The following is a 24,116-nucleotide window of genomic DNA, read 5'->3' on the forward strand; positions in this document are numbered from 1 at the left end:
CCCCCTCCCTCCATTTTCCCTCCCCCTCCCTCTCCAGTCCAGAGAGCAGTCAGGGTTCCCTACCCTGTGAGAAGTCCAAGGTCCCCCCCCCCCCACACATCTAGTTCTAGGAAGGTGAGCATTCAAACAGACTAGGTTCCCACAAAGCCAGTACATGCAGTAGAATCAAAACTCAGTGCCATTGTCCTTGGCTTCTCAGTTAGCCCTCCTTGTCAGCCACGTTCAGAGATACCGGTTTGATGACATGCTCCATCAGTCCCAGTTCAGCTGGCCTTGGTGAGCTCCCATTAGATCAATCACACCATCACAGTGGGTGGGCGCACCTCTCGCGGTCTCGACTTCCTTGCTCATGTTCTTTCTCCTTCTGCTCCTCATAAGGACCTTGAGAGCTCAGTTCAGTGCTCCAATGTGGGTCTCTGTCTCTATCTGCATCCATCGCCAATACATGACATGACACTAAGGGCAGCCAGACCAGTTACTTGCTTCAACACTCCAGGCATCAAGCCTCTATCTTCTGAGAAAAGACTTTGATGTTTGGGACAATGAACACCACCAAGACCAAGTAACCTGTAGGCAGCCACTCCCTAAGTCAAACCTCTTATTTAAAAGAAGGAGCAGAAGTATGCTTGAATTCTCTGACCTTTGGTCAGGGTGAAGCAGATCCACCTCTATATGCCATCTTAATGTCCAAAACATCAAGGAAGCACACTGTAGGTCAGGGTATCTTGTTTTGCAGTCACACCTATTGTCAATAACTTTGAAAGAGCAAGAAATAAGCTTGAATTCTCTGACCTTCAGACAAGGTGGAGTCGGCTCACATTTTTTGGGTCCCCACAGCAGAAAAAAGATTGAAAACTTCTCCGCTGTTTTGGCCAAAATAGTAAACAAGTTGATCTTCCCCTGATTTCTTTCTACATATTGTTTTTTCTTAATATGAGTGGACATTCCTGCTAGAGCCAGACATTGCTGTGGGTACTCTGGTAACATATTACTATATTTTGAACCTATTTCCTTCCCTCAAAGACTAAAGTTTTGGTAATATGATTGAAGATGGTATGAATCTATACAAAATAGACCCCAAAGAGTCCACCAGATAAACACATTCAACAAAGTATCAGAATATAAAATTAGTAAACAAAAATCAGTAGCCTCACTATGTATATATGAAACACACACACACACACACACACACACACACAGTAGGGATACAATGTCATTTATAATAGCCTAAAACAAAACAAAAAACACTTATATAAATCATGTAAGTGAAAAACTTATACAATAAAAACTTTAATACTATAAAAAAGGAAACATCGAAGAAGATATCAAAAGATGGGAATACCTTACATGCCCACCATTGATACGCTTAATATGGTGAAAATTGTCATCCTAACCTAAGAATTTCCCATCAAAATTTCAACATAATTCTTCACATAAATTGAAAAAAATAATCTTAAATTTACATGGAAATCCAAAATGCCCAGGACAGCCAAAACTTTCCTGAACAATACAAAAACTGCTGGACTTACCACCATCACAGATCTCAAATTATAATACAGAGCTATAATAACAAAATCATCATGGTGTTTGTGACAGTATGCGTAAGGACCTGTGCAGACACAAGCTAGACCAAATCCCAGTGTGGAGGAAAAAGATAAGTATGAAGTCGCATCCCTAGTGGAGCAGCTATTCATAATTGATAGCCTCTGGGAGAGGCAGAGCCCGTCCTTTTTAAATGTTAAGTCAAGAGCACTAGTAGAAGACCAGACATCCAAGATTATATGGACAGAACAAATTCGTCTTGATGGATGTAGAAAAGAAATACACTATGTTGGAAGGGTGGGAAAGAGTTGTTGGAATTCGGGTAGGAAACAGGCCCATAAAGCCAAATCCCAAACTTTAATGGGACCTTTCTAATTTCTGAAAGGAAATGGGTAAATCGGAAAACTTTCAACACGTGGGCAGAGCTTGTGTCTTGAAGGGATAGGGTACTCTCGGCCATGCATTCAGGCATAATTCAGGGTGCAGGGTATTTACTGTGCCAGGTTCCTAAAGGGCTGGGCTAAGGTGTGCCTAGATGCTAACAGATGTGAATCTGTAAAATGAAGGGAGATCAATATGATCAAACCGCATCGAAATTCTCAAAGAAATAGTAATAATAAAAAACATAAAGAAGGTAAAAAAAATTGAGATTAGTTAATGGCTGTGTAGCAGAAAATGATAATGTGACATGGTCAATTGGAATCTTAATTTAGCTAATCTGAATGGACCATATTTCTTTGTTACTTATTTCTTAGTTTGTAGTATGACAAGAGCAAGTAGCCAAGATAGCTATATTGATTAGAAATGAGATACAACAGAAAAATTAAATAGAATTTAGTTTTCAGAGGACATGAAAATTTAGTCACTATTAAATTAGTCAACTGAAATTAAGTAGCATGAGCGCTTCATAGGACAGAATAAATTATTTTAATCAAAGAAGTCATCATAATAATCAAAAGTTACATGCAAAATATTTAAGTGAGAATCTCTTTATTCAATGTTTCTTTTCTTCTTTTTATCGATTTTTATTGAGCTCTACATTATTCTGTGCTCCCTTCCTTGCCTCACCCCTCCTGTTCAATATTTTTAAAAAGACAGAGTAAATTATTTTCATGGTATTTTGACTGCTTTAGATCGAAATATGTCATAGTAGAAATGTAAAATCTGATTGGAAAACATAAAATGAGATTGGACAAATAGAAAAATCTACTATGTCTTTGAATAGAGTAACATCCTTATGAGGTCAATTCACCCAGAATAAATATCTGAATTTAGTCTAGTGTCTGTTAGAACCCTGGAGTGGGTGGTGAGAAGCTTTTATCAATTAAAGTTAATTCTTATCACCCATAGAAAGTTAGGGAAGTATAGAAAGAAACAAGGAAAATAATTTGTCTTTCTAAATATTTCAATATAAAATATATCAAAAATCATTGATCACAAATCAATATGGTATGTTTAAAGAAACTGGTAAGCACATTGAAAGGATGTTGTAAGTATTCTGTAAGCAAGTATCAGTTTAAATAAAAAAAAATGGTGTAATCATGTTTTTAATGGGAAGCTTTATTTGTTTTTTAAAAAGATTTCTGGTATGACTGGCAAACTGCCTGGCGAGAAATGGGATCTACTTTGTCTTTTACAACAAACTAAACTACAGGTGAATTAAAGTCCTAAGATGGACATTAGAAATCAAGAAATTTGAAAGAATATTAAGAAAGATATTTATATGATTTGAGATATAAAATATCTCAAATAAAAATATTTGAGATATAAAAAATATAAAAATCATATTTTTACAAGATATAAAAAACCATAATTGCTAAAGATGCATGAGAAAATATAGATATAATTAATGGAAATTTTCCATTGCAAAAAGATAGCAAAGTCAATAGCAAGAAAATAAATGTAAAAAAGTTTGTAATAGAATTTGATAAATGTAGGCTTGTGATAATGTTATATGTTTAGGAAACATGAAAACAAAAGGATGAAGGATCTTAAATATTATAAAGTTAAATAGCGGTAAGCATAAAAGTGACAAGATTTATTTTACTCTTTGTTAATGAAAAATATTAAGCATAAACTAAATTATGGAAATCTATTAAAGTTGCATATACATGGATTTTATTGTAGTAGTGAACATAGTTACATTATATGGGGAAGGTTAAATACAATTTCTCCTGTATACATACATCAGAGAATGTATGGACATATGTTTTAAAATTCAAATTGAATGAAAAATTTTCTACAAAGCATTTATGCATATGAAAAAGTAAAAAGATAAATATGTCACTCCAACCTTGTAAAACAGATATTCCTTTTTGTAGATAGGGTTCTATGAAGTACAGAGACTCAGAGGTTATATTTCTATTTGGAAGCAAACTTAACTTGTTTCAGTTTTAAAGATACAGAAGAAGATGTGAGACTCATGGACCAGAACAAAAGACCTAAATTACATTAAGAGCAGCAAACAGCATGAACATACTTGTCATAGCTTACTGCATGCCACGAGGGTGATGTGAAAGGCCACATGACATTGACACAAGCAGAGACCAAAAGAAACCAAGAGAAGGTCAAAAGTCCTCCACTTTTGGAGAAAGCAGGAAACATTACAAGACACAGAAAATGAACTGTCCTCTTCCTCCGGCAAGCTAGGACCTGCTATCTAAGTAGCCACACTGTGAGCTCCTCGACTGCTGTCTTACTCAGTGCCTTCTCTGTTGCCGTGACGTGGCACTGTGATGAGAAGCAGCTTACGGTAGATGGAGATTCTCTTTCTGACTTACCTTGCCCCACACCTACATATTACACAGCTGGTTAGAGAAACTGAGGACATGACTAATAAGACTTGCCATATGGTTTATTCTTCACAAATCTCAAAGGACACAGAGTGATGTGGGATTTCCTTCTGTATGCTGTGATTACCATTGATTAATAAAGAAACTGCTTTGAACCTATATCAAGGCAGAACATAGCTAGGCAGAGAAAGCTAAACTGAATGCTGGGAGGAAGAAGACAGAATCAGAGAGAAGCCATGTAGCTCCACCAGAGACAGACGCCGGAACTTTACCTGGTAAGCCACAGCTTCATGGCAATACATATATTAATAGAAATCTGTTAATCTTGGTAAGAGTTGGCCAATAAAAAGCTTGAGCTAATGGGCCAAACAGAGATTTTGTTTAATACAGTTTCTGTGTGGTTATTTTGGAGTTTGGGCAGCGGGGAAACAAACAAGCAGCCTCCCACTAAACAGAGGAGCCATATATGCCACACATACACCTGGAGAAAAATATGGGAGAACATGTATAAAAGAAATTTAAAACGAGTGAATCTGATAGCCACAAAGCTTAATACTCATAGGTTATATGTATCTGCATTTATAGTGATATATAATACATAAAGATAATATATATTTGTGTATGTATGTATCTGCATTTATTTACAGTCGTATCCTAATTAAAAGTGTAAGTAACAAATCCCCACATTTCTATACTGTTTTCTGTAGGACTTGCTTTGTGTAACCCACAATTAAGTTGTGCACAGTGACATCCTCAAACTAGAAGCTGCCTCCAATTGACATCAGCTCTCTCTCTCTCTCTCTCTCTCTCTCTCTCTCTCTCTCTCTCACACACACACACACACACACACACACAATTATTTCTTACCAACGAAGACTCTCTGGGTATATTAACCACACTTAAGGGTAGGCACTCTCCCAGCAGCAAATGGCCAACCCAAAACAAAGTCAATGGTATGTGTTTTTGTAGACTTCCTGTCTTACATTGTTTTTTCATACTTTTTATTCCCCTTACTGACCTTCTGTTGTATTCAGGGTTCCCAATTTTGTGTTTTTATGGATTTATTCACTTTTTTGTAAGTGTTCTTCATAGACTTCTTTTTCATCTCTCTCATTTATTTGTTTATTTAAGCATTTACTAATAACAGAATGACTCAGATAATGATTTTGTACTTTGACTTAGAGTCTAACACTGTTTTATTAACCTTAACAGTTGGCTTGACTTTGTCCACTGTAACTCTTTCAATGGATGGCTGGATCTTTTTGATAAAGCTCTATCATTGTAATGATATTTTTCTTTTTAGCAGAGGAGAGTTTTTTCTTCTGGTCCTGTAAAATTTCTTCAGAGTCCTTTTGTACTTTCCTGAGCAAGGCCTAGAATCATCTATTTTTCCCATGAAGCCCTCATTCCTTTTAATTTGAAAGAACTAGAAACCAAGAATTACATTGGAAATCAGAGGTTTTTGCTGTAGCCAAAAGAAATGAGAAGTTTTTTGGGTCAAGCTTATGTCACATGTTTCTCACCACAGAGAACTGACTAACTCTGTTTCAATTACAGAGAGAAAAAATACAGGAGGAACGGATTTTCAAATGGATGCTAGTGCAAAAAGGGAAAAGATGTTGTGTGTGGTGGGAAAAAAATGATGATTTTTCTCAGCACATTTGCTACTCTTTCTATGAATTCAGAAATCCTAAACCTGACTTCCACTTACTGTGAAGTTTTGAATGAAAACAAGAAAGCTACTGGTATCAAAAGGGCATCAGCAAACGGCTTGCGCTGTGGTGGGAGCAAGTGAATGCCATTACCATTGATAATTGAATTGTACTTGGCAATGTATTTGCATGTGAGTATTTTCTGCTTTGAAACTACACATGCACAGAGGGTATTCACTACCAGATTGCTTTCTGGTTTTGCTTTTAAAAATAATTTCACTTTTGCATAAATGGGGCATTTAGGCTGGGAGGAGATCACATTTGCTGTCCTTTGTAATTGTTGCTTCAGCTTGAGTGTCTCTGCTGTTTTCACTGTTTACCTCTTTCGGGAGCAAAGCAAAAAGCAGCTTCCTGCTCACTCATCAAAATGCCGAGGCTCCTTTTATTTCATCCCCACTTTAAAAAAGCATGTAAAATATACCAAAAAAGACCATCTATAGGATAAAATATATATATAATAGTCAAGCCACTATTGTAATCTAAAGGGGTGTGTGTGTGTGTGTGTTTTCTTTCAGTAAAATTTTCCCATCCCCTTTAAATTAAAGCAGGATCTACAGCCTAGTAATTCCAGAACATAGCAAGGTATCCTTCAACTGCATTCTTTGCAAAGACTTTTTTTTTTCTAAAAAAAGTAGCAGTCATCACAGATTCCTTCTTTTTCTAAAATCTGAAAGCATTACCTTTTTGATGTCTGTTAACTTTTTTTTTAATCAAATTGTTCTTTAAAGCATTGCTTATCCACTGTAGATATCAAAGAGATTACACAAATGCTAAAAGTGATTTTTATTTGAATTTTCTGAAACATTACTGATCAGGTCTCTGTGAGCATACTTTCAGTTGTAATAGGCAACACATCTTAGATGAATTTAAAATTTGAAATCGATTGCATTTGCATAAATGGATTAGTAACTCAGTTAATACCTTGGTTATTTGGAAGCCTGGCATAATGAGACTCACATATTTTTTGGGGGGTGTAAAATATCTCTTTTTCTTCTTTATTTTGACAAGTATCTCTGACTATCTTACACATTTAATATTGGTTATACTTTGTATTTCATTACTCTGTCATAAAAACCCATTTCTTATGTCCAAGTGACATTTTTCTAAAAGAATTGTGCTTTACTTTATAGCAATTATTTTATAGTAAACTTTTTGGTATAATATATATATATATATATATATATATATATATGTATGTATAAAACAAATATTCAATCTGGGCTCTTCACAGTCACAATAAAAAAGCAAAATTTATTTATATTACTTATAGAAAACATCTGATATATACGAAATAATGATGAAAACTCTTTTTTGATTTTGCGAGACAAGGTTTCTCTGTGTAACCATTCTGGCTGTCCTGGAACTCACTTTGTAGACCAGACTAGCCTCAAACTCACAGAGTTTGTCTCTGCCTTCTGAGTGCTGGTAAAGAACTCTTTTATATTTTACTTTTGCATTTTTCCACTTAATCTAGGTAGACAGATTTTAAAAGTCTTTTATAAGAGAACAGGAAGTGTAGTTCAGGAAACTTAATTTACCTCAAACAATGAGGAAGAGCTTGATCAAAGACAACAGAGACTTTGTAGCAGATGAAATACACTAAACATTAGAAGCGCATGAGATCCTCCCCTGCAGGTCTCACGTTTCTGCTTGTGCTTCTAGACATCAACAGTGCATGGCCCTGACTACTCTTTACCCAGGTCACATTTCAGGTCTCTGTTTATAGCTAAGCATCTTGCTAGCTGAGGTTATGCTTCCTTCGAAATGAAGAACAAACTACCTCTAAGTCAACGGATCCCCCATTTTCAGAATCTCTCTCCTGCATGTCCAGTTCCACGCATTTAATGAGCACGCAGAATGTTTGATGTGAGAAAATGACAGCAACTTGAACTGTTTAGCTATCATCGGGTCCGGTATTCTAAAACTCCAAACCAAGACAAACAGGTTTAACAGAAACCGCTCCTATTTCTCATTGCTGTGCGCTCGGAAGGGGTTCCTAATGCTTTGCTGACTTACAGCTAATAGCAACCATTTGAGGGAGGTGACATGATTTTCAGCTTACAAATGAGGCTGAGGCCTACAGACAGTGGTGGGGCCAGAGCTACGCTGTGGCAGCAATGGGCTCTCGATTACTTCTGGCTTCCAATGCTTGGGTTCTCAATCATCTAATAGGAAGTTAACAATTTTCCCCTTGCCTGTCTGTCTCTACTCTCCTTCTGTCTCCCCCTCTTTTTAGAAATGGAAACTTTTATGTTGTTACCAACTGGAATTCATCAAGGAATGCTGAATAAAAAGAGGCTGAAAGGAAGATGGTCCTAATGATGCCTATATACATATACCATATACATCCTTACGATGCCCATGTATATACCAGTCACAGCAACAAGCACGTGACTGGCCAAATCGGTTAATTCTCTCACCTCCCCTTCCATCCCTTCTGTTTCTTCTCTTTGCCCCATTCATCTCCCCCACTTCCTCCCTGCTCCCTTTCCCCCAGAGGAAGCACTTTAGCTCTTAACTACACTCCCTAGCCCAAATATCATGTTAAACTTTATGTTAGGGTTATATAAGTAGCTCATAATTTTTATGGATGTGGGTTTACCTCAGTAAAAATCAATGTTGCAATTTGAGGCCACTGGGACTGTTCCAAGTCCGTATGTAAGAAGCCAAAGTAAAAAAAGATGCCCACATAAATGCATTAAAAGATTGCTAGAAAGCGTGTAATACAGGTCAGCACCCTCATTCTTCATTGCTAAGGGTATGAGGGACATTTGGCATCTCCTCAGTTGGCCAATAATGTTTTCTAGAATTTTCCCCCTTCCTCTAGTTAGACATGTATTCTCCCCTTTCTTAAGTCTGTCCGTACTAGAACATTTGGGGTTCTCTACACATCTAAAAAATGAGGACTGATGATGTTTAGATGTGAAAAACAAGAAGAAAGGAAAGCAATGAAGAAAAGGAGAGAAAGAACGGGGTCAAAGCACAAGGCCAAACCAAATAAAATCAAAACCCCCAATAAGTAGCCTGGGTTAAAAATGCAATCTGAGCCGCTGGGCTGGGTTTGTGGCGACTAGTTTCCTCTACAAGCTGCCTGGGGCGTCTGGGGTAACTAGGCAACGCGTTGCCATAGCAACTGCGGACACGCAGAGGGCCAGGCGCTGACCCTCAGGTCCTTGGCTAGTCGGGGGTGAAGGGTCCCGCGATCTCGCGAGAGTTGCCACGCCAGTCCGTAGGGCACTGTGGGGCACCGAGGGGCTCCGTGGGGACCGTGGGGGCACCAAGGGGCCTGTGAGCCGGGCCGCGGGTATGGCTGCTCCGCCTGGGGTGCCGCCGATGCGGGTGCTGGAGGAGGCGCTGGGCATTGACTTGTCGCCCACGGGCGACGCGGCAGAGGCGGTGGCCTCCGAGAGCGCCTACTACCTGGAGCGTATCCTTCTGGTGACTGTCGGGGCCTGCGCAGTGGCTCCCTCTGGGGCGCCCGTGGACCGCCCCACCCGATGCAGTGGGACACCCTGGAGGAGTCGTTGTCACCCCAGTGTGTTGTAGCGTCCACTGAAGTCACTCTAGGAGTGTAGGTTCTTCCGTGGTCCTGAGCATAGGGAAGCCTCCAGGACCAAGTACTTTACACCTTGTCGACATGAAGGTGCCTCAAGGAATTGATTCAGTTCTGTGATTTAATGGTTGTCCTAAAAAAAAGATCCTCAGAATACCTTCCGCAATGGCTTCCATCATTAAGAGAGATGAAGGAACACCCGTGCCTATGGGCACAGAGATGAATGCACAGACGGCACACATGGTTGTGGACGGGGTCCAACTGTGCCGTCCTAAATAATTTGCCCATGTATGGCTGGCTACCTTCTTTAAGAGTTTTGGTTTTGGCTATTTAGTGATAGCACTGATTAAATCCCCCCCCCCCCCCCCAACTGGGCTACTCAATTGGGCTACTAAAGCTGACAGATGCTTGGAAGAAAGCAGTGTCATGATGAGCAGTTATGAATGAAGGTACCAGAAAAATTGCATAATTTTATGTGTATATTTAGGTTCACTAATTTTTGCAAGGCCATAGAGGACTTCCCTCCTCTAGGTAGGTGCATTAATTATTCTGCATTAATGGGCACTGCTTGTTAAGAGTCATATAACTTTTTCTTTCAGTAGATAAAAGAAAGATGACTATCCACAAAGATGTCAAAGACAGTAAAAAAAAATCTCCCTTTATGTTTTTGTACAGTTATAATCCTTTGTGTCTTAATACAAGATCTCATAGATTCAGCAGTGATCCATTTGTGATCGTTAGCAGGCTCAGTTATATTCATATTTTAGGGAGTCACACAGAAGCGTGTAAGGAGTTAAAGAAAATATGTAGTATTATATTGGATACTAAATGATTTTTACAGGATGTAAATCTGGATACCTTCAAATCAATATGAATGAAATAAGTGGATGCCTTAGTGTTGTAATTGAGTTTGTAAAATCTGTTTTCATAGCTCAAACAGGATATCTGTCCCAAAATATTCCCCTTAAAGATAAAAACATATGCTATAATTTCTGAATTCATCTGCATCAAACAATTGTAAAAACTTGTCAGCATGAAAATGAATTATCTAGAAATAGTTTAGTTATTAACATGAGACTAACAGTTTGATAACATCTTGAAGATCTATTAAATACAATATCTTGCACAATGAAATTTTAAACAAGAACATCAGATTTATAGAATTTTCCAGAACACTGAATTAAAACCACAACTTGTTTCAGTTTACACACCCATCTTTTTTTGTTAACATTTTTTTCATACAATATATTTTGAGCATGCTTATCCCCTGCTTCAACTTCTCCCGGATTTTGCCCATCTCCCCCGCCACCCAATTTTATGGTCCCTCCAAAACAGAAACAAAAATGAGAAACAAAATCCAGAATAAGTAAAAAAAAAAAAAAAAAAAAGAAAGAAAAGACAACAGCATTCCCCCCCTAAAGAAAACAACCCACAAAATGAAAGTCAAAACAAACATGCAGAAGACCAGTATAAGAAAAATGCCCAAACCAAAATGAAACGAAATGTCTACAAAGACACTGCTGAGCTCCTTCTGTGTTTTGCAGCTACTCCAGGGCATTAGGCTGTAAAATGCGGAATGTGATATTGCCCAGTGAAACCATTGAAGAAAACCGACTTTTCCCTAGCCAGCCTCCATCTGTTGCAGATAGCTTCTTGGTTGGGACCCTGAGTCTACTTTTCCTTCCTAACTGGCTTGAAGCTGCATAGATCTTGCATGTTCTGCCACACTCCTTGTGAGTTCATATGCTACACACAGATCTTCCAAAAAGCATTTTAAGTCACAGTTGCAAATGTAAGACAATCAGATTCATTAATTAGGTAGCTTCTATGTCTTTCTTCCATCTCTTCATAGTTGACTGATTACTACTTCATGTTTCAAATGGAGAGTCAGGGAGGATAGCAAAAGCAAACATCTAACTAGTTATTTTTCTACATTCAGAGTTGAGGGAAGAGGTTTAGTCATGGGAGAGGTTTTAACTATTAGTCAGAATGAAGTCTGAGGATTAATTATGAATGCCAATTATCCTTGTATCCCTGGGCTCTCTTCACATGCGTAATTAAGAATTGACAGTATTATGTTATTTGACATTGTTTTGGAAGGCAATTATTATAGTTGCTGAAGTGAGACTTTCTTGGATTTAAAGTCTATAGCTCTCAGGCTCTTCAGTGGCTACACTGAAATTATAGTATGCTTAAGGGAATCAGAACTCCAGTGCCCTTTACCTTGCACATATGTGTGAATATCTCTGATTTAGTGCATTTTGCCCAGATTTCTCTTGTACTTCATGTCATACTACTGGTCCTAGATAATGACCTACCAGTATTGAAAAGGGCCGTTGAAAGAGGTTCACTTGACTTCTCCAGGAAATCATCTGGTATTCCTCCAGAACATACAGACACAGCAAACATCTGTAGACTAACGTGGCTCAAACCAGACACAAAAGCAGTACTCATCATTAGTGTCATGATTTCAGTTGTGTGCCAGATGGGTTCATGTCAGCTTGCTGTAAGTAAAAGTCAACTGAGAGGGGAAGCCTCAATTAAGAAAATGCTTCCATAAGATTGGGCTGTGATTAAAAAAAAAAAAAAGACTGAGTTATGTGTGGGCAAGCCTGTAGGGCATTTTCTTGGTTGGAGATTAATGAGAGAGGGCCCAGTCTACTGTGGGTGGGACCATGCCTGGGCTGGTGGTTCTGGGTCTATAAGAAAGCATACTGAGCAAGCATCATAAGCAAGCCAATAAGCAGTACCTCTCTATGGTCTCTGCATCAGTTCCTGCCTCCAGATTCCTTTCCTATTTGAGTTCCTATTCTGACTTCCTTAGGCGAACAGAGATGTGTACGTGTAAGCTTAATAATCCCCTTCACCCCCCCCCCCCACCGACTTGCTTTTTGGTCACCGGTGTTTCATCCCAGCAATAGAAACCCTAACTAGGACAGTTGTCAACTTGACATACACGGAAAGAAGGAAGCTCAGTTGAACAATTATCTAGATCACTTGTCCTATGGTCATGTCCACAGGGCATTTTCTTTATTGCTACTTGGTGCAGGCAGGCCCACCCCACTAAGGGCCTGTGCTTTATAGGAAAGGTAGCTGAGCAAGCCAGAGAACCCATCCTATAAGCAATGTTCCTCCATGGGTTCTGCTTATGCACCTGCTTTCCTTTCCTGCCCCGGCTTCTGTCAATTGATTGTAGCCTGTAAGTTAAATAAAACCTCTCCTCCCCCAGTCAAAAGCTTAGTTCTCCACCACAGTAATGGAGGCCACTTAGGACAAGAGGAAAGATGCTTCTGTCAATATGGGCCTCAGTGTTTTGGTTCCGGCATAGGGAAGGTGTTCGAGAGAAAGATCCGAAGGCAGCAGCAGTCCTTCCTGTTATCTGCTGCTTGTTATCAGTGACTCTTGTTTCTTTGGTGAAGGGTTTCCCAATGGAATTGCTTCTTTGTTTTAAACTTTCTCTGGCTATTTAGAAGTTCCCAGTTTCAATTATCCGACACATGCTGAGAGGAGTTTGGACTAAACAAGCTAAAGGTTAGTTGATTTTGTTGTTGCTTCCCGAAACCAAAACCCTTCCAAGGAAGAAAAATGAAATGCACACTCTATGAAAGAGAAGTATTGAAGGTTCCTATTCCTCTCTTAACTCCACTCCCTGATTGGTTGTTTAACTATTTTGTCGATCTCTGTATTCCACAGTAAGAATTTAGCGTCTTAGGTTGTGTAGATAGATGAGTTTGCTGCCTTCTCTAAGGTTGCCACTGTCCCAGGAGCAGCTTCTCGTGGCTGGGGGAAGTTAAAGTGAGGCTTTGCATCATCTTCATCTCTTGGTACAGACCTGGTGTCTACAGCCGCAAAATTAAGGATTTCAGACCCACCCTGGAACAAGGCTGTAGCCCTAGACTGGTGTCCCACATAAGATGCCTGCTGTCTACGAAGTGCCTCACTGATGGAGAACCATCCACTGATAGCTTTCACCTACATGAAAATCCTATCATTGCTGCTTTTTATTATAATTTATTGCTTTTATTTTTAACATTATGTTGTTTTGGAAAGAATGTTAATTGGGTGATGGAGTAAGTCACAAAACAAAACAATCCCACGCAAACTAAGAATTAAGATTAATAAAAGGGTTATTTATTTAAAAGGAAAAACTTACAGATCACCGTCCTAGACAACAGTCTACTGCAGGAACAGGAAAAGCATCTGATAGTCAGAAGCGGAATCCGAAGTAAGCAAGAGAGTGAGAGGGCTGCCACCGCTTATTTTTAAAGCAAAAGACACCACACCCCAGTGGTCTGGTACCTCAAAGGCTATTGGTTGAAGGAGCAGAAGTAGCTTCCACAGCAATTGGGTACTGAAAAAAAAGTAGCTAATATAACAAACTCACTGGCTTCTCTGTTCTTCCCTTCCTTTAGTTCTTCCTTCCATTCTTAAAAAAATTCCTCAGATGAATTATATTTCTGAGATTGTAAAATGGTATGCTCTAAAATTTTATGTGACTGCAAAATATATTTGTGAAATACTTAGTAAATTGCTATTTAATAATAATTAAAGTACTTTCAGCTATCAGAAAGCTTGTGTTTAGATGCTAGAATTTCTTACATATATTCAAATAATAAGATTTGACAACATGAATGTAGACTCTAAATTAACAGCCGTCTACTAAATCCAGAAAGTTCAATATTGCATGTATTAATGTCATGGGCTCCTTAGAGAGAACAGCTATTTTGCTCTGTGTCCTGTAGTCTATGTTAACTTTAATGAACCATACATGAATCTTTAAATGATGAAGTTTAATGCAGTAAATCAGGTGAGCACTGAGTTTCTTTGTCGCTAACAAGCTCCCAAGATGCGACAGGTCTGAAGACTATAACTGGAGCATCAAACTTATAGACAAATTGACTTCTAATAACTATATCTTCTGATACTGCTGAGCATGCTGACACATGCCCACAATCCCAGCCCTCAGCGTGCTGAACAAGGCAGGGGATTGGTAGTTTCAGACTAGCTGAAACTACATAGTGAGGCTCTGTTTCAAAAACAAAAACAACAACAACAAAATGTTCAGATAGAAGAATAGTGCATAGAGCCCATCGTTATGTCTCCTGGCTTTGAAGATCCATACACTACCACCCACCATGAGAAGCATGCAATTTATGTGTTGAATGATAGGTATTTCAGCTCTGAGCAGAAGCTGTGCTCCAGCTGCCTCCTACCAGAGTGGTCAGTAGCTTTCCATTCTTGCCAAGTCTGTCGAGTTGGTTGTAGCTCTGTGTATATGGTGCTAATAACCTAGCAGACTCATGAAGACTTCCTGGTAAAGACTGTCCAAGTAAACAGCAGCGAGAATGTGATAACAGGAATGCCAATTTTTTGTCATCTCTTATCTATATTTCTCAGTTAACTTTATTTAGGCTGGTATTCCTAAGAGAGGGATATTTCTGTTTATAGTACCTTTCCAATTTGGTAAATAAAATGTTAATGAGAAAGGATCCAGGCTAGATTTTTTTTTATTGCTTCTGTGAACATTGGTTCTGAGAAGATTGCAAAGATTGCAAAGTGATTTCTGTCTGCAGCTCTGGGAAATTATGGAAAGCCTAATTAGCAATGTCTCATTCTGGTCCTCTCTAAAGATGCTGCTTGCTGTGTGCTACCTGTAAGTATGACAGAGGAAGAGCCTTGTGAGTGAAGAAGCTTGCTTATTGCTCATAGCTGCAAATTGTCCATTGATCCACTTTCAGAAGAACCCACTTGTGACCCGTTCGGGCTGTCATTTCTGTTGTTAGTCCAGCTGAAGTATCCCTCTGAGGCATCTGCTCATGAAGCTGTGTCTTCTGTGGTACTGCCGTAGTGTCAGCGTTCCATGGCATTTCAGTGCATACATCATAAATCTTGGCCTGTCTTCTAATAGGATCCACAATACCAGGAGCTAGGGCAGATTCCGCTAGTTTAGAGACTAGCATTTGCATTTAGCCATGGTGACTAAGTATCAGGGAGTGTTTCATACCATAAAATGCTGACATCCCTAATTTTTTCTCAGAACATGATGATGTGACAGAGTGGGAGCTGCTGTCTCTAACTAGGCTGCAGCTGTATGATATAGAATCTGGACTGTAAGTGGGGGATGCTATGGATGTAGGCAGGAAGGGATATCCATAGCAAGGACAAGAGCAAGAGCAGGCTGTAGAATGAGGGCACAGAAAGGCAGGCCCTAGAGCCAACAGAAAAGGTGGAAATGAGATTTGGATCTGGAGTGCAATATTACTATTAATATATTCTTTGGGGGAGTAGTGGACTGATGAGGGTAGAAACATTTAACGGTTTAGAGCCATCTTGGTATCATTAAAACAATTTGAGTCTAAATGCTCACTTATTTTCCCCATCCAAAAACAGCTCTGCATGCAAATCATGAAGAGTGTAATTTATATGGGTGCTTCCTAGAACACAGGCTCTCCTGAGAGGTCAGGTCACAGGTGAGAAAGTTGCTCAGTGGAAGGAGAAGTAGAGTAAGGAGTTAGCTTTTCCTTTCAGACAGTTGTCCACGACTTGCCCTTTTCACCCTTGCAAGATTGCTCTCCAGAGAAATGTCCCTCCTCCTTTTTTTGCATGTGATGCTCCCTCAGATTCTTCCTCATTTCTCTGGTTGTCCCAAGGGTCAGGGGGATCAGTATCTAAATACAGTGCATTCTCTTCGTGAGAACCTCTGAGACTTTGATGTGCTGTTGCATTGGAATGATCAGGAATTGGCATCTGACTACAAACACATCTTTACCCCAAGCACTGGGGAGGTTAGAATTGAGCCTGTGACTTCAAATTTCAGTCTTCAGGTCCTCTGGGTGTACTGCATCGCTGTGTATTTCTGGTTCCCTTTCTCCTCTAATTTTCAGTCACGGAGTTCTGTATCTCCAGTGGCATGCACATTTGTAAGTTGCCACGAATCATTTAGTATTAGCTTGTGCATTTGGCTATGTATTGCTACCTTTCCAGACAACAGATGCATACAGATAGCCACACCGTGCAACACAGCCACTTTTTCAAGAACACTACACTACCACATTCAAGATGAGTTGCTTTGGGAAACTCCTCTGTACAGATCATGTTGTGGCTACTTAAAGATATCAGTCAGGGAGTCTAACTGCTCCTCTTCTGAGTGCTTTGTTCTGTATTTGATCTTTCTTCGTACTAATCCTTTGGCCTTGGTTAGATTAATGATCAGTTCTGTAGCCTCTGGCTGCTTTATTTTTCTTTCTCCTCTGTGCTCTTCAAATCGAGCTATTTAAATGATTTTATTTAGCTGCTGGTAAGGTGCCACTGAGATTTGGAAAACAAATATGTGAGGTCATTACCTAGGATATTGAAAACAAATTTTGTATTTATTTTATCTAAGATGCTAATAAACTGTGTATTGTTATGGCGTCAATGTAAAAATTGTATGATATGACAGAAAATTCTCGGCATTGAACTCAAAAAACATGCCATTTTAAATATGACTGGGATGTTTAATCTCAAAGGGTCATTTTGAAAGTAAACGTTGCTGTAATCCATGGGAAACACGTTCATACTTTATCAAATGGCATTTTTCATATAATCTGGTTTTTTGATTGTGAGGAAGCAGTATGTTTTTCATGATTAAAAGTTATTGCCTAGAACATTTTCTGGGTAAGACTTCCAAGTGTTGCCTTCCATAGCTAGTACTCTGAGGACAAATGACACTTTCATCTTTATATCACCATATTAACAATCCCTTTTGGTATCTCTTCCTCACACAGACAGTGTGTGCTCATTTGTAATTTTTAGTCTGTGTGCAGAGAATGTTAGAATATTTACTTTGTTTTGAAATTTGTCATGCACAAGTGGGAAGAACGACATTATTTTCTCAAGACTGACTGGCAAGGAATCGGTATTGAAATCACCTTGGAGTAGCCACTTCTCAGAAGATGTTAATGTCATCTAGCTAAGCCCTAGCAAATTTTATTTAAATAAATAAAAAAATGTGTCAGAAAATTGAGATCTAGAACTGGAGGGAGGCTTAGAATGGCTTGTATTTATCTTTTCACCTTAACCAATGACAAAAGATTCTTCATAGATGCTCATCTCTTTCTAGAGTGAGGAAAGGGGTAATAAAAAATATACGTACAGCTTTTACTGAAACTCAGGGACCATTCTAAATGATTTTCTCATATAGTTTCTCTCTAGGTCTCTTGCAAGCTTGCAAGGTAGTTTGGTTGGTAGTTGGGCTGTCCCTAACATGATAAAGGAAGGGTCCTGCCTCCTGCATTTTGTGTTCTGTTTCAGAGTTTCTAGGGACAGATCCCAGGACCTCGAACCTGCTTAGCAAGGGCTGTTTCACTAAGCTACACCACTAGCAGGTTTGGTTTTGCTCTTCTTTATATGCTGAACATGCTTGCCCTGTCCAGCCTATATTGAACTTGAGGCTTGGCTATAAAAGCTGTTATAGCTTATTCATCATTTATTGTTAATTCTGAAGTAAACTTAGCTACTATGTCTGTGAAGAGAATCATATGAAGATTGAATGAAGGCCATTGTCCAACACTGAGACAATGTTAGTCAGCTCTCCTCTAAGTATGTGCTGCTGCCTTAGCTCAGGTTTCAGATGACTGACACCTGTCACCTTGACTGTGACATCATGGTAGCTCCTCAGAATCATCCAGCTAAGTAGCTAATGTATTCTTGACCTTCAGAAACTGTGACGTAACAAATGTTAATTGTTCCTTTTGCAAGCTTTATTGAAATATGATTGACAATATAAATTGCATTCATTCAGCTGTACAATGTAAAACTTTGATACACTTATCTCAGACATTGTGAAATGATTACACAGTTGAGAAATTAATACATATGATGGTTTGAGTGTCAGTAATGTCCCTCGTAGGCTCATGTATTGGAACACTTGGTCTCCAACTGATGGAACTGTTTAGGGAGGCTTAGGAAGGGGGTCGTTTTTGGCGGAAGTATGTCACAGGAGGCAAGCCTTAAGAGTTTAAAGATTCCCACCATTTCCGGTTGCTCTTTGCCTTGGTCAAGATGGGAATTCCAGCATCCTGCTCCAAACCACATGTCTGTTTGCTGCCTTGTCTTTGCCTTTATGAACTTTAACGCTCTGCAACTGTAAGACAAAATAATGTTTCTTTTGTAAGTTGTCTTGTTCATGGTGTTTTGTTACAGAAACAGAAAAGTAGCTAAGACAATGTATTTGCCTCAGAGTTTTGTTTTAAAAAATGATTGCTTTAGTTAGCATATACAATAATCTGCTTCTTTATGATGTTTTATATATGTGTATCATTTAGCCTGATTTGGTATTGTGTATATGTGAGTGTATTGGCTTAATAGATATGTAAATTTCTCATGCAAGAGAAAACATGCAACATTTGCTCTTCTGAGTCTCTTGTACTTAATATGGTGATCTTCAGTTCCATTTTCCTACAAATGACATATTTTTTCTTCTTTATAGCTGACCAGAATTCCATTGTGCATGTGTACGAGCCACATTGTTTTATCAGTTCATGCTAATAGACATCTAAGCTGCTCCGTTGTTTTGGCTGTTGTGAACAGAGATGCAGTGAACACATCTGTACAGGCATTTCTGTGTACGCTGATTTTGATCCCTTTGGTTATATGTCCAAGCGTGGTTATCTGGATCATGTGTTAGCTCTAATTTTGCTTTCTTTGAGAAGCTCTTCATTTGGTGTAGTGAAACCACTGAAGAGCTATGCTCTTTGAAAACATCAATCATCTGACTCATTATTGTCTCATGGCCTCCACGCTGTGCACTAGGCCTCCAGAACTTACTCTTTTCATGCTTGGAAATGTATTCTATTCCATCAATATCTCCTCATTTTCTCCACCCTTAATCTGTGGTAACTACCTCCTACTGTCTCTTTCTTTAAGTTGAACAACTTACAGTTTTCAGATATAAGTGAGATCCTATGTGTTTCTGATTTATTTTTGCTTGGTTTACTATCTTCCTATGTGTTTCTGATGTGGCTTTCCTTGGTTTACTGCCTTCCAGGTTCATCTACATTCTAATAGGCAATGTTTCCTTACTGTTCTTTTAAGCCATATGTTATTGGAAGTTTGTTATGCAACAATAAATAATAAACACAGATTTTGGTAACTGAGATGCTAACCTAAGAAGAAATGTTTCTAAAATATCAGAGTGGCTGTGCAACTTGGGAAAACACAAATATTCAGAGGACTTTAAGTTGGTGAAGGAAACGTTCCTTAAAGATATGGCTGTCAGCGGCTTGGTGCTTCCTAAGAAATAGCTGGCAAGGAAGAAATCCTATTGGGAATGGTTTTGCAGCCGTAGAGAGCCAGCACAGTAGTCATGTTCTCCTTGGAGTAGTTAATGTGGATGCATTGAAGTTACGAAACAGATTGCTGGCATGCATCCTTTTTATATAGTTTCTAATTCTAATTCATACTATCTTAATGATATTCTGTAGTTGTGTAAATACTATTAAAATCAAGCTAGAAGTCACTGGGTAATAGTCATACAGGAAGAAATGAATGTAGTTTTTATGGACTTAATGGTATAAAATACTAGTTGAAATAACTTATATCTAAACTAATAGGCTTTATGGAGAAAAAAGTTTAATTTTAATTTATATATCTTTACAAATTTCATATTGAGGTAATTATATTCAATACTGTACTTGAGGTCAATTATCTTTAGTATAATAACACTGTTCTACTTTTCTGTGTTAAACTTGACAACTAACTACTCAGAGGTGACCCTGACTGAGGCTTCTGAAGATGAGTGTGAATACGAGGAGGTAATCACTCATGTGAATGCTTTGTCCTGTTCACTGGGGGCACATAAGGGCTTTATTTAAGATAAACTATGTTTTAAACAGAAGTTTAGCTATTTACTGATGACAATGGAGTTCGGAAAATGGGATTTCAATATCTACACTGGGTGGGACATCTTCAGTTGCCCCATCTCTATTCAGGTTCAACTCCTGTCACCTCACTTGTTTGTGGTTTCATAGGTGGTCATTTCTATCTGGGACTTTCCCCCATCATCCAATTTGCTCTTGACAGGCATTTCCAGATTGCCAGCATAAGTTGAAGCATAGTCCACTGGTTTCTTCTACTTTAACTGTAGTTCTGTAGAACATGCTCCTGTCTCAACATTTTCTTTTAATTCATTGCTTCTGAGACTTGTATATAAAGTCACATTTAGATGTCAGAGCCTGGCAAAGGCCTTGACAGGCAGAGGCTCCTTAGTTAGATTTAACTCATCTCTAGAAGTACATAGTATTCTACATAGAGTATATTTTTTGGAAGCTTTAGTTTAGGAAGAAATCTTCTGAAATAAAATGTTGCTATGTCTCCTTGTGTTTCCATAGCAGCATTAATTAAAATGATACTTTTTATTTAGTTGAATGTTCGACTTCCTCAGTGTAAGAGACTGTGTGAGACCTGCCCAATATTGTACCCTATTTCTGGTCTTTAATTACCCATTATCCTCTCTAGTCCAAAAGTTGTTTCTGAAAATTCCATAAATAATCAGTTTTAAATGACTTTTGTCATAACTGTTGTTATGATTGTTAGGTTAGTATTGTCATCATTCCTGGTCTCTTATTGTGCCTACATAAACTGCATTGTATGCTCTCATGGGAACAATAATAGTATCTGCAAGGTTGGTAAGTAACCACATCTTCAAGAATCTGCATCATGTCTGAGGATGTGTCATTGTATAAGTACTGTAAGACACTCGACATTTCAACCCACTCTTCCTGTCCTTGTCTAGATACCAGATGACAATTTCAGCATTCCAGAAGGAGAAGAAGATCTGGCAAAAGCAATTCACATAGTTCAAGAGCAGGCTACAGACGTTCAGATTCTGGTGAGAATTTTGTATAATACTTTAGCTAGAAGTTTAGCAGGAATGCATTTTATATGAAGCAGTGAAAGTAATTTAACTACAAATTATGAAAGCGAACACTATAATCTGCTATACTTTTTCACTTTGTTAATTTTCATAGAACACTTAAAAGTAAGTTTTATTTATTCTTTGCAGCACCATTATCTAGACCATGTCTACTCTACTCATGTATGACTTCAACAAATGATACCTTCCCTAAGAATTGATTAATCTAATGAGAAAGTAAACTGAAATTGTTCAACACTGTTGTTGAATGGATAAATTATAGATTATGTAGTGGACCTTAGCATTTTGTGTCTTTGTTTTCCTGGAAGTATCTACCTTACAAGGAATGTTTAACAGTTAACATTTCAAGACATTTTCTTTTCCCGAAGGTGAACTAATTTTGTTAAGAAAGCATGGAAAATAGATAATGTTATTGATCTAATTTGTTATACTTCATATTACAGTGTTTTCTGTCTTTAATAAATAGATAGGGATACGTTTATCTATGTGTATATGAAGGCATGAACACATGTATTCCTCTGTGTGTATTCCTTGGAGAAGGTAATTATATAATTTCATAAAAAGAAAGATTTATTACAATTGAGTTTCCTTTTTCTAAGGTGTGACTTTTCTTTTAAGTATTTTATTGTAATATTTTTCAAATTTTAATTTCTTGGATTCTTCTTTGTTTTGCTATCTTTTGTACTGTTAACATCTATAATGATTTCCAGTTTTTATAAATTAGAATTTTGATCTTTAAAGATTAAAATAAAATAACAGTTAAATTTCTGAAATTTTGCCCTTCATTTTCTCTTTACTTTTCCTTCTTTCCCTCCTTTTCTAAGACATCCCGTAGTAGTTCCCGTATCCTTTGCTAAGTCTGACTGATGGCTACGACCCCTTCCATGCTTACAGTTCCCCGGGTAAAATGGAGACGGGACAATGCCACTCTTCCCACCCAGTATTCATTCTGCGTTGGAAAGTGTATTTATTTTTATAAGATATGTATAAGTTTATACATATCTTATATGTAAGTTTATATGTATGTAAAAGTTTTGTTGTTGAACGAACGTGGTTGTGCACACCTTCAATCCCAGCACTTGAGAGGCAGAGGCAGGCGGATCTCTTTGACTTTGAGACCAGCCTGGTCTACAGAGTTCCAGAACAGCCAGGGCTACATATTGAGACCCTATCTTGAACATTCTCCCGCACCAAAAAGCTTTTATTGTAGTCAAATGTGATGACAGTGGCAGGATATGCTGAGTAGAGGCAGGAAAATCATGAGTTGGAAGCCTGCCTGGGATACACTATAAAAAACTTTAATTGTAATTATTTTAAGGCATATAAGTAAATATTTCAGATTTTAATTTTTTATATGATAACTCTTGAATAACTCACACGAACAATCTCTCTGGAGCTTCCTTCATTTCCTCTCTACAAATGTTTCAATGTGAAAATTCTAGTTTATCTCTTATCTTTATTTTAAAATTTTTATAATTGATTCCTTGGGAATTTCACACTATGGGCTCCATTCCACCATTTTCCAGCCCTTCCGTGTCAGCCCTCCACCACTGTAACCTCCTCTCTCCCAAGAATGAAAAACAAGTATTTTGCTCCTTTGTCTTTCCTGACTCGACATCATATACTCTTCTGTCTTAGTGGCCTTGGAAGCTGTATACCACCCAGTATACTCTTTCACACAAACAGCTTTATTTGCAAATGTTCATTGCAATGATGCTGTAACTATGGTTCTACAGGACTGCTCCCTCCACAAGCTCTAGGAGGTCCTAGATGGGCTACATGTTGGGGTGGGCCAACTCAAAGCCCTGGGTGTGGGCCTGGGTTGTAGCTGAGTTGATCAGTCCCAGCCTCCACCAGGTTCGTCCCCCTCAGGTAAGGGTCAGGGCCAACTCTTCAGCGTGTGGCAGCTTTGCAGTTGTGGCAGCTGGTGAAAAGCGGGGGAGTTCTCCATTGAGAGTTAGGGCCTGCTCTCCCAGGAGTGGAGTCACTAACCTGCTAAGTTGACCGGTGAGGGGCAGGACCACTTCTGTGCCCAGGCCACCAGATCCAGCTGTCCTGTGGCTGCTGGCAGTAACATAGCATGGGCGTCATCATAGAACCTGGTTGCAGTTGGGCAATAGAACCGCACATGGCCCTTGGCTGCAGCTCCAGCATGGACCATGGCCTCAGCTGGCAGTGCAGGCCACCCAGATTAGTTTGTCCCTGGCAGCAGCATGGCCTTTGGACATCAGCTTGGCCTCAGGTGGTGGCCCAGACCTCGGGCATCTGTATGGTCCTTGGTGATAACAAAGGCCATGGAAGTTAACTCGGACCCTGGCTGTAGTAAGGCCACAAACTCAGCAGCACAGACCCGGAAGTCACGTGGCACCAGGTGGCAGAGTAGACTGCCATATTATCCTGTTCCTCACTGTTGCTGTATGTTCAGTCTTCAGCATGGGTTCTCTCCACAGTGCAGGAACCTTAAGACTTCTTCTCTCCCATTGCTGCACCATACACCTGTTCATCTCAAGGTACCCCCCAGAGCCCCCAAGGACCTGCTGGCTCCCTGCCTGCCTAGACCATGAATGGGCCTCTATTTCTTATCTTTTTGAATCTTCAATTTC

At 38.9% G+C, this 24,116-nt stretch overlaps 1 protein-coding gene across 2 annotated transcripts in view; it reads left to right on the forward strand.

Moving 5' to 3' along the window:
• Positions 1 to 9,344: 9,344 nt before the first annotated feature.
• The window catches only part of Spag16 (sperm associated antigen 16), an 883,930-nt gene continuing 869,158 nt past the window's right edge, over positions 9,345 to 24,116 (forward strand). For both annotated transcript variants that reach the window (XM_048459370.3, XM_085698666.2), the window contains exons 1-3: positions 9,345 to 9,473; positions 20,346 to 20,392; positions 21,373 to 21,468. In XM_048459370.3, coding sequence (XP_048315327.3) covers positions 9,353 to 9,473; positions 20,346 to 20,392; positions 21,373 to 21,468 — 264 coding nt within the window. In that variant the 5' untranslated portion in view covers positions 9,345 to 9,352. The remainder of the gene's footprint in view (positions 9,474 to 20,345; positions 20,393 to 21,372; positions 21,469 to 24,116) is intronic.

The sequence above is a fragment of the Myodes glareolus genome, chromosome 1, assembly GCF_982192425.1.
Source record: "Myodes glareolus chromosome 1, mMyoGla1.1, whole genome shotgun sequence".
Lineage (NCBI taxonomy): Eukaryota > Metazoa > Chordata > Mammalia > Rodentia > Cricetidae > Myodes > Myodes glareolus.